Source organism: Zonotrichia albicollis, chromosome 2 (assembly GCF_047830755.1).
Source record: "Zonotrichia albicollis isolate bZonAlb1 chromosome 2, bZonAlb1.hap1, whole genome shotgun sequence".
Lineage (NCBI taxonomy): Eukaryota > Metazoa > Chordata > Aves > Passeriformes > Passerellidae > Zonotrichia > Zonotrichia albicollis.
The window spans coordinates 20882392-20894601 of record NC_133820.1 but is presented as its reverse complement, the minus strand read 5'-3'; the positions used below and the strand labels follow the sequence as shown (position 1 = coordinate 20894601).

Sequence of the window (12210 nt, the reverse complement as noted above, 5' to 3'; positions counted from 1 at the left end):
GGCCATTCTCTTCTTTCACATAACAGTTATTTTTCATAGATATGACCACTTGTCCAGATGAAACATCCCCTCTAATTATTTGGTTTAGATCTAACCCCACATTTTTGTTCCATGGCAGTTAGTGACAGCTCAGATGTCATTTTGTGATCTACATTAGCTCCCTGCTCTTATATCAGAGAACTGATTATTCATCTGTAGGGACAAGAGGAGGGGGTTGGCACCTGCTATTTATCAAAAAAATCACTCACATTTTTATACTTCTAATAACTATCCTTTGTTTTTTTATTTATTTTTTATGAGCTACACAAATATACTCTGGTCTGAGTTATTTACCTAACTGCTTTTAGTTAGAGTGATTAATAATTACTACCTTCTCAAATTTGTTTTCCCTCCCACCAACCCTGTTGCCATGGTTCTTTTTATACTACCAACTGTCATGAAAGCATATGATAGAAATTAAAAAATCTTGAGGCATGATTCTAACTTCAGCTTACTCAGTTTCTGAGAATGTGATCCAAGGTTCAGCCATATATGACAATATTCAGACTACAGTTTTGCTTAGGATTTATGAAAAATTAATGTACCACAGTTATGAAAACAGCGTGTTACTGTCTTCAACTGCCAAGTTACATAATTACAAAACAATCTTAATTATGTGGTTTTTTCTTTTAAATAAATAATGAAAAATTTAACAAGGGAGACACTGACACATAATTTAGATTCTAAGTTGGTTTTGCTCTGACACCAGTGACACTTGTAACAACATCTCTGCATTATACCTGTGAATTGACATAATACATTTACCACCAAATACAAACTCCTGCTACAACAACCACACTGCAGTGTTTTTTGACAGGATGGGTACAAAGATTGGTTCTGTGATCTGTCTATATCAGCTGGCAGTGAGACACAGAAGGAGGAGACAGAGCAGAGCAGGGTGAGGGCTCAACCTCCACGCCCTGTAATGCCATCAGTGTTTTGGTTATCAGTGGTTGTTGCACTCCCATGAAGTTAAACTTCCGTCAGTGGTTGAAGAACATTAAATGAGCATGTGGAAGATATTCCCCAGTTAAATTACACCCAAAATAGGTGGATTTCATCCATTCCAGGACTGCTGTGTGATACAAATGAAGGAGTGGTAAGTGGGGGCAATCAGGAGACAGCCTAAAACCACATTATTTCTGTGTAGTGAGAGTTTAACACCAATGCATATTTCTTGTGAGTTTCCTTCAAGTAACTAAACAGAAAAAGAAAATATGCTGGAAAGAGGCACAGGCTGGGGAAAATTAACACATATTTTCTGAGATTTCTTACTGTTGTGCTTCTCTGTAAAACAACTATAGGTTTAAAACAGAATGCCATCTCCCACTGATGGGGTTTACTTCTGCAGGCCCCAGAGCATGATTCCCAGGTTCTAAAGATCTTCCAAAGCTTTTGTGGGGAACTATTCCTTGAGCAATAAATCCTATGAGAAGAATCACCGACTTGGCAAGGGTGATGCTTCTGATCTACAACTTACAAATCCATTAGAAGGCAAAATTATTTCTGTATGAGAAGAATTTGAGGAGTATCACAGAATTGTTTGGGTTGGACAAAGTATTAAAGACCATCTCATTCCAACCTCCCTGCCATGGGCAAGGACACCTTCCACCAGGCCAGGTTGCTCAAAATCCCATCCAGCCTGGCCTTGGACAATTCCTGGGATGGGGCAGCCACAGCTTCTCTGGGCAACGTGTGCCAGGGCCTCACCACCTTCACAGGAAAGAATTTTTTCCTTACATCTGATCTAAACCAAATCTCTCCCAGTTTGCAGTCATTACCCCTTGACTAACCACTACATGCCCTTGTCACAAGTCCCTCTCCAGCTCTCTGGTATCTCCTTTAGGTACTGGAAAGCTGCCCCAGCTCTCTCTGTCCTCACAGGGGAGGTGCCCCAGCCTTGGATGATCTTCATGGCCTTCTGTGGCCTCTTTCCAACAGGTTCATATCCTTCCTATTTTGGGACCCCGGAGCTGGACCCAGCCCTGCAGGTGGGGCCTCACCAGAGTAGAGGAGCTGAATCCCCTCCCTCACCTGCTGCCCATGCTGCTCTTGATGCAGCCCAGGACAGGCTTGGCTTTGTGGGCCGCAAATGCTCAAATGCTCACTGCTGGGTCTGATGCATCAACACCCCCGAGTCTTCTCCCCAGAACTGCTCTCAATCCATGATCTGCCCAACCTGTATTTGTGCTTGGCAGTGCCCTGAATGCAGGGCCTTGCTCTTGGCCTTTTGAACTTAATGAGGTCTGTGCAGGCAATTCTTAGAATTCATCATGAATTTGAAAAGCTGTCAGCTACTAATGAACAACAGTCTGATCTAGCTTGTGCTATCTAGATGTCACTAACAGAGTAAAACCCCGAGAACAACTCAAATATACTTCAGGATTTTTTAAAAGTAAAATATACATTTGAAAATACACTTCTGCATCCTATACCACCTGCACTCTCACAAGTTTCTTCCTTTGCTTTTGAGATTTATTAAACTGCCACAGGCTGGTCTAGACAAGACAAAATTAAATAAAAATATGTTTATACTTTCATAAGAGAAAAATTAATAAATTCCTGAGCAGACTGTTATCACAGAGCATACTTTCTCCCTTTTTCCCTGAACTACTTTTCAGCTGATTTCTTCTAATAGAGTTGATGATCTTTGTCAGGGTGAAATGAAACCTGAAATTTGCATTGGTGGAAAGAAAGCCAAAGCTGAGAAGTCTCCAACATCACTCTCCCTTACATCATGCAGTTCAAAACAGAATGATTTTCTAAGATGATAGAATAGAAATGACAGCTCACAAATCTGACATTTCTTTACTGGAATTAATTCCAGGACAGTGCTATGGAAATGTTTCTACTTGTAGCAAAACTAATGGAGTATTTAATGACTGTGGAGAAATGTTCTCTACAGGCCAGCAGTTCCAACTGCCCAAAATGGTTATCCAGGTAGACTGAAAGACAGAGGGCACCAAAAAAAACCAAAAATTCTTAGAATTTAGATTGATTTCTTTCATTATGACAGCTGGCAAAAAAAAAGGAGGTCGAATCTGGGCAGTGACTGATGAATTTGTAAGGTAAAGTTGGAGGTGTTCATTATGAGCAGCACTAGGACTGACTGGGTTATTTCAGTATTACCAACACTTGATAATATCCCTCCTCTGAAATACAGGTTTATCCTTGTCACACTTGTAAGGGTGCCCCTGTTTACTAAGCTTTAGCAATCCTTCACAGATGGAATGCATCCTTACAACCTTTCCAGGCTTCACTAATTATCTCTTTTCTCTTAATATACATAGAACCTAGAAAGAAAATCTGCAGCTGGATACTCTCCTCCATTTCAGTAGGGCTATTCTGATTTCTGCAATGGTTGAGCAGTAGATTTCAGAGCATTCAGGGCTTGGATTAGAAAAAAATATCTAGATCAGCAGGCTATAGGCTTTAAAAAAATCATTAATTTTAAATGAAAGTCAGAAATCATCTACCAATCTGTCCAGGTTGGAAAAAAAACCACTCAGCCAAATATGAGAACACCCAGCCTTACCCTCTTTAATCCAAAAAAACAAACCACCACCACCAAACAAACCACAACAACAAAAACAAGACAAAAACACAAACCCCAAAACCTGGGGAACAAAATAAGAAATAAATCTATCTTCAAGAAGTTTAACTGAACACTGAGAAACAGACTGTCATCCATTCCTTACTTGGAAATAGAAGCATGGGGAATTATCATTAAGAGAGTTAAAATCAATATTTTATTCAACTATTTGCAATGTAATGGCACCAAGCATTTATCCAACACAGGAGACACCATGAGTACTAATGACCAGGTCTCTATCCTAAACCTTTTAAACATAAAAATATTAAACAGTACTAGCACCATTAAAAGCTAAGTTTGTGGCATTTTTTCCTTTTTTACTATACACACAGTATATGTGTAATCTCTTTTCTACACACAGAAAATGATATTACAATATTTTTCTCTTTCAAGCACTGTATTGACCTTTAAAGCATTGTAATATACCAAACAACTTGTGGTGGGCATTCTATTGACCACATGGACCAAAACAATTAAATCTTATTCAATTTAGAGACAGATGTGTCTCAAACTGGGGGAACTACTGTGCTTCTATGTAAAAATTAGGAAGAAACTATTACATTTTAATTTAAAATCCATTTCATTGGATCACAGGATATGCTGAGTTGGAAGGGAACATAGAGTTTAACTCCTGGCCCTGCACAGGACACCCCAGGAGTCACCCCATGTCCCTGAAAGCATTGTCCCAACACTTCCTGAGCTCTGCCAGGCTGGTGCTGTGAGCACTGCCCTGGGGAGCTGTTCCAGTGCCCAACCAGAAACCCACACTGTCTACTCAGGAGTAAGGACTACAATATGATTTTACTCCAAATCTCCAGTTAGATAACTTCTTCTACTCAAACAAGGGTATTTCTTTTACTGATATACAGTGATTAAAATAATTGAAATTGGACTAGAGCTTAAAATGAATGACTTTTTCAATATGGCTAATGGCTTTAACTATGACTTACTCAATATTTTTATTTCCATAAACACTTTAATCATAATCTGGTTAATATCAAAGTACAAGCTTAAATGATTTCAGCTATAACAGGCCAAAAGAATTTTAAGAAAACTTGGGCAGTATAAAACTTGGCTTGATTCAATTAAGTAATCAATCTCACGTTGAATTTTAGGTTGAGAGACAAAACACATCCAGAAACAATATGTAGTGAGATGGGTCTCAACAATGTAGAAATGCAAACTTAAAATATTTTATTAAAAACTTGAGTTAAACCAAATTATCTCTAAGTCTTTCAGATACATATCTGCAGGTAGGCTTTGATATTGAAATTTTTCACCTTAAGGATGTCAAGACATGGAAACAACAAAGCAAACTAAAGGTAAATGTAACTGGAAAATCCTGTGTTGTTTCAATTCAAGATCATTGATCTAATCAGAATTAAGCATTATGCAAAAGATAGGTGGAAGCACATGCAATAATACTTACCACAGAAAATTCTGAGCAAATTAAACGAGGATGGGGACACAATGCATGAGTTTGGGGTGGGGGCAGTACAGACCTAACATTTAGGCAGGTATTTCTTTTTAGCTCATTTTATGCACTGAAAACAGAAGAGAACAACTCTGTGCTGACACCAAGACGCGAGCTACAGACAACTGCAGGGTGCTGCCATAGAACTTCTTGTTTCTTCAGAGTTCTCTGCCCTCTTCAACAGAGGAGCAGCATCAGGTGATGGCCAGTCCCTCAGGCCATCCATCAGGGTCAGAACTTGCACAGTCAGAAATTTGGCCTGAATCCTGACACCTCTCACCTCCCCTTTCTATGTGGTGGGAGCTGTCACCCTGCCACAGGCACTGCACTTCAGACAGACGCCCATGTATGAAGTGCAAAAGGCTGAGTTAACCTAAAGAATTTCCAAACCTCTGACACAAAACTGGAATCTGCAAGCAAATATATTGATCAACTATCATATGACACGTGCCAAGATGACCTTACACTGTCCACAGTTCCCAGTTTACCCACAGCCCTCAGCTCCCTGGGCCCTCCCTCACTGCAGGCTGGTGTCACTGTGGTCACCATCAAGAAGAGCAGGATGCTACACCTGCCTCATTGCTACACCTGGCTCATTTAACACCTCCATCCTGCCAGCTTTACCTCTGCTGCAGCCAATTTTGGATGTTTCAGAAGTCTGATCACTTGTGTAAGACAGAACAGGACTTTTGACATGCTCAGGATAAATGTGTATTGCATTTGATGATGAGATTCAGCTATAACTACCATACAAAAGCAGCGTTATTAATATTTCACATTAAATGTTGCTAATCCTCTTCATTCCAAGGGCCAGGAAGGAAGAAGACTCTAAGGTCAAAAAGAGATCAATGTATTCATTAAATCTGACTCACTGATGTAGCAGATGTACCAGGTGTCTACGCTTTTTAAATATTTATCAGATTTTGAAGCAATTTCAAGTTCTCACCTTCACAAGACTCTGTCTATGGTTTTCACTAGTAAGATCTTCCAATGTTTTATTGTTTTCATTACTGGGACAATCCACGCAAGATTAAATAAATCTCAGATGTAAATTTTTGGCCATTTGTTCTTGATGCATGTTGGTCAGCAAAACTGAGATATCATCACTAAATATTCTTTAGCAAATGATCACATTTCTTCTCCATTTTTTCTTTGCCAAACCAAGTTGACAGAGTTATTTAAAACTGAGACATCATCACTAAATATTCTTTAGCAAATGATCACATTTCTTCTCCATTTTTTCTTTGGCAAACTAAGTTGATAGAGCTATTTAACATTCATATGACAAAACTTGCTGTTCCAGTCCCCCATGCTTCTAGGAGATTTCTTTGATTTTCTTCCAGTATTTCAAAATCATTTTTAACCTTCAAGAACCAGACATGTGCACATTCTAATAGCAGTACCAGCAGCATGATTTGCTTTCTGTTCATGTCTGACCATTCTTCAGCAGTCAAGGACTGCACTGGTTCTCTTTCCTGGTGTCACACTGACAGTTCTACTGAGAAATTAATAGGATAATCCCATTCCCTTACATTAGAGACAGAAAGCTCCCACACTCCAAAATTGAGTGCCTGGCATGTAACCAGTAAATTCAGCAATCACAATTCCATAACAGCAACCATGTGTTTTTATTTGCTAGTCAGAAATATTCATGTCATCTTCCAAACTCATCAATAAGAAAAAATTTATTAAATTTTCCATAGAGATCTGAAGAAGAGACATAGCTACTTCTTTCCCTCCTTCATCTTCCTTTAAAGGAATTATCCAAATTTTAAGGCCAGTCATTTCAGTGCCCTGAACACTGCAGAAGTATTTTGTACTTTAATGTTGTTTTTCTCAAGCTTTCACATTGAATTTGATTAAAATTTATAGGAATAGTTCAAATGCACCTTGAGAATTTCTCATACAATAGGAGTCAATAGTGTACTTCAAATCTAGCTTTCCCTTTTACCACTTCAGAGAATTTTCAGATCAGAAAATGATACAAGGCAATGCATGATCCTGTGGGACAAAAATCTGCACTGCTCTTTTCAAGGTCTCAAATCACAAACTCTTTTAGTTCAGCTTTAATGCTCCTCACTAGCAGCAACACCTCCCAGCATACTCATCCAACACCAAGGCTTTGAAAAGATCAGTATCTGTTTCTCTTCCCTACACAAGTTCACAGCCAGGACGCTGAATTTCAAGGAAAGGAGCAAATGTGAAGTCATATATGGACAATGAAATTTAAATATTTTAAGATGTGTTTACTGGTTTGGATTTTTACCCCCCATTTGAACACATCTAAAATCAACTGAGGAGACTCTTTTCCCTTCCCCACAATCTGTGACTGGAAGAGATATTCCCCTAGCACCTCAATCACATATTTTTATTTGCAAAAATGCTCCTGCAGGAAAAAACCCTACCGATAATTTCTACTCATAAAACCTGTTACCAGCACCTGGTATTACAATGCCTGTAGAAAGCAGTATAGACAATAAAGCAAAAATCCATTTACAGAAGATAGGAAAAATATTAGCTCTGAAAAAAAACACCTTACAAATGATAATTCAAAGACAAATGAAATTACAAATCAGTGGGAAACAAAAACACTATTTATTAAGCAAACATACTAAAAATTATTGTATCTTTACATAGTTAAGAGACTTAAAGCATACTTGTTTAATATGATGCAATTGTTCTTGTAGTATGACTAATATAATTTATTTTTTTAAGAGTGACAGTATGTATTCATTTAGTAATATAAACAATTAAATATATCTCAATGATTAAAGAAATTTAAATGGCAATAATAATTTGGCATGCATGAATGAATAAAGTACCAAAAGAGACAAATTCTGTTGTGGACAACAGATACACTGAATTTTTTTTTAGACTTCAGGCTTAGTTGAGATCCAAAGAATAAAAGCGCAATTTTTCCAACAGGATAAAGAAGATACTTTTATTCAAGCATTTATTTTAGTTCATATCACTGAGTTTAAATGAGATCTTAATAAGTATTGAGTTTTTTTCTCAAAAAATGATTGTGTGGTCACTTAATAAAATTGATTAATCCTCTGTGATAGCAGCCAGAACAACAATAAAAATTAAATTTTTTTTCTAATGCAGTAGGACAAAATTAGACATTTAGAGTAATCTTACCAGAGCTTTGCAGTCCACATCTATTGTCCTTTCTGCTGCTGCAGGTGCACTGAAAATCTTCAAGGAGAACCACACTTTGCAGTTTGTAGAACTTCCTCCTGTGTTAGAAAAACCAAAATGCCTTAAAACTTACCCAATGAGCTGATCAATCCTAGCAGCCTTCAAATCAATGAGAACTTTGAACTTTTAGCAGGAATGCCAGTCACTGTTCATAATGAGACAAAGCAAATCCTGAACTGATTTAATCAGTGTCAACACACTCTATTTTCTAATCCCTTCTTGTCAGGATTCAAAGTAGTAACAAAATTAATATATACAAAAAATGGAATGGAAATAGCACTTTGGCAAATTAGCTTCCTAGACTACCACATTGTCTCCGAGTTTTAAATATCACTGATTTGTAACTAAAACTTCAGAGCAAACTGACAGTACTTTTGCAATTTTATATCAGGAAATCAAAATTAGTTCCTCTCACACAATTGTTTTTGTATCTAGCATTTTCCTGGTTTTAGAACATAGTTGTGTATGTTAATAAAATTATCTCATCAATCTCATTCAGGTAGATGAAACAAACTAAGCCTGAAATCTCTACCATAAGGCCTGATTTTCACAGTGCAAATATTTCATGTGGTAGGATTTTTTCATATATAAAGAGCTGTTCAGCACCTTTTAATAATGCCAACCCAAGAACTACTTGCACTATTCCTGTTTGTCAGTGTATTGTATGAGAGGAAAATAGCCTTGATCTTCCTACTCACACTTTCCTGAATTATACACTAGGGATCTCCATCAGCACTCCTGTTCCACCACAGCATTAGCCTTGGGAGCTCCTACTGGATTTCTCTTGTGCTGTGACCCCAGCTCATCACAGTCACCATTGTCCTTATTACAGTTCCTTATTCACATATATGACTTTATTTCCAAACACGGTTTCCAATAAAACTCTTTCTGACAGGATTTATTTGCATTATTTTCTTACAAATTCCACCATGTACATTCTGTACTAACTTACCCATTTTCTTTGGGCGAATTTGATATGCATACAATTTACAGGGGTTTAATACCAAAATTCCAGGCTTAACCTGTCTGGAATAGCCTCAGTGTCTTACAATCTATAAAAATTAGCATCATTGAGCTAAAAAGATCTTCTGAATGTCCATTAAAGGATTGTGGCATGTACAGGACCCTGAGTTTCATCAATTACAAAAGGTAAAAAAACAATACAGAGAAGAGAGGTAACTTGTGCAAAAAGGGAGGATCATCTTACAGAACACCAAAACAGAACATACAGCCTTGGAAACTGAAATAAAAGTTCTTAATTAAAAGACTGAAAGAAAATTAAAGAGTACTCATGGCTTAGGACATCACATTCTTCAAGAATGCAGTCAAACTGTAAGAAAAGCTGTGAAATTCAGGTAGGAAACAAAAGAGGAAAGCATGAACAGCAAAGTTCCATTTAGCAAGGATATGTGATTAAACTGCAGGACAAAGGGATTCATTAAAGTACAGCAACACATTCACTAATGAAAGTAAGGTTAAGGAAAACAGAAAAGAGCATAAGCTGCTATTTAAACAAAAAATTAACAATGCTGCCACCCTCTCCTCAAAACTCCAAGAACACTCATACCAAAAATGTTCCACCCTCAAATGACAACTTGCTAATGATTTAAAAAAGCAGTATCACAACCTTTTCAAACTCATCTGAAGCTGGAACCTTGACAAACACAGAAGGGCTGAGAGATGATCAGGGGAGAAAAGGAATGCTCAAGGCAGATAAAGCTGCAGCAGAAAATCTAAATTAACTCTTTGCAGGAGTGTTCATTACAGTGGAGTTCAGGGACTTTCTAAACTCCAGAGCTTGTTTTGAGGGGAATGGTCAGGGAGACTCTTCCAAATTGAGGCTTCAGCAGAAAAGGTTTCTGAGCAGACTGATAAAAGAGAAAGTAACAAATCACCTTTGCAAGAGAATGTCTGCCCAAAAGTTGTGGTTTAAAATGAAAGGTGTCCCTATCCATGGCAGGGGAGTCGTGGACAACCTTTAAGGTCCCTTCTAACCCAAACCACTCTAGGATTCTGCAAGTCTGTGAATTCCAAAGGATCTCATGTATTAAATTGTGGTGGTGCAAACCAGCATGTGACTCCTTGCTTAAATCAGCTTGGGATATGAAGAAATGAAAAGGCAGAGAATGTGTTGCCAATTTTTAGACAGGTCTCCTGCATTGTCCTGGTTTAGGACAAATTAGGGGAAATCTCCAAGAGGGAGCCCCCCAGAACAAAACAAACCTCCAACCACCCCTCCCCCAACACCGGGTTCGGGAAGGAATTTCTCGGAGGAGCAAAGTGGAAAACAAAACCTATTTATTTACAAGTAACAAAAGAACACTCCCCAACACAAGAAAAGAAAAGGGACCAGACTGTGTTGTGGAGGGCGCCGAATCTTCTCTAGCAGGCTTCGGGTGTCCTGGAGCTCGCAGGTCAGAATTCGGAGCCGGTCCAGTATCTTCAGGGGAGGGTAAGAAAGAGAGAGAGAGAACAAAAGAAAAAGGAAAAAAAAACCAGCGCAAAAGCAAAAAGCAAGCAAGCAAGCAAGCAGCTAGCAAAGCCAAGCAGCAAAAGCCAAAAGCCAAAAGCCCAAAAGTGCCTGGTCCCACCCCCCCCTCCTCTCTTCCCCATCCCGCCACAGCCAGACTGCCGGGGGGGGGGGGGGGGGGGAAGGAAAAGGCACAGCTGCCAGACATAACACACGATATTGGGATAAAGGCTGTCACCCCACGACATGCATAAATTCTGAAATTACAGAAGTTTGTTTATATATTCCAATGAAAATCATTAAGCATCACAATAAGGGAGGGAAGCCACAACATACAAAACTATTTGAATTCTTTGACAAAATCAGCAGCTGTGTGAATAAGGGAAATGTGGTTTACACAGTACCCTGCATACTTGTCACAATATTAGACCTTCCAGCAATTCATATATCCTGCAACCAAGTTACTTTTCCATATACACTTAGAGCTTTCATTTTCTCTCTGACCACACATTTCTCCTCAGTATTCATAACTTTCCTGAATAACATTTCTGTTCTTCATAACTGCAGTAATATAAAACTTATTGTCTACTTCCCTTCTCTCTTCTCCCTTTAATATACAAAGTCATTTATTCTGTTCACTTTGTTTAAAAACTACTCTAAAATTTCTGATCTTTCTCAAAAGCAAAGCTTTCAGGTCAAGATACTTTCTTATTAGTTTTGAGCTATTAAAATATTTTCTATGTTAGAAATTCTTGATTTATTTTTTCTATTTTTTATGCATTTGAATGTTTAGATTCATTTCTCGTTAAATTTTTGTCCATTTTGAAAAATCAAATCTTTTTTCTGGAGACCCTAAATAAACTTCAGTACTCACAGAATTCCTTTCTGGAAAACAGCTATCATGTTTGGGAGGGAATACCTTGTATATAGTTTTCAATGATATGTAGTTATCATTGAAAAATACATACAAAAAAAATGTTATTATCATTAAAAATATCTAACATGTATTTAGATATTTTCAATGATAATATTATTTGCATAACACTTGATATGTCCCTAAATATTTTAAAATACTTTCATGGAAACTGTTTTCTTAATGCATGGTATGACCCTGGCAATTCTCTGCTGAAGGAGCATATTTTTGTTTTTGCAGCTGAACCCTTGACTGAAAGTTTCGGCAATTTTTGCTCAGTATTAAGCCTTGAAGTTGTACAAACTTTGATGTTCTGTCAACTTTTACTCAGTGAAAACAAAGCTGAATCGTTGTTTGCTGCCTTCTTGCACTGTTAAAAACATAAAACACAGGGATTTATCCTCACTTAGCTGAAAATCTGATATCAAATAGTGACTTTAAAGGTGAGTCCCTGCTCATGTCCTTATCCATGTAATCTATTTGAACAGGCTACATCAAGGCCAATTTATTGCAAGTTATCT

The 12210-nt window shown here is 37.8% G+C and overlaps 1 protein-coding gene across 5 annotated transcripts in view; it reads right to left on the bottom strand.

Annotated features, from left to right (window-relative positions):
- The window catches only part of CFAP47 (cilia and flagella associated protein 47), a 274906-nt gene that overhangs the window by 109938 nt on the left and 152758 nt on the right, over nt 1-12210 (bottom strand). For all 5 annotated transcript variants that reach the window (XR_012578854.1, XM_026791865.2, XM_074534560.1 and 2 more), the window contains one exon: nt 8247-8344. Coding sequence is in view for 4 of the 5 variants with exons in the window: in XM_026791865.2 (XP_026647666.2) it covers nt 8247-8344 (98 nt within the window). In the remaining variant the exon portion in view is untranslated. The remainder of the gene's footprint in view (nt 1-8246; nt 8345-12210) is intronic.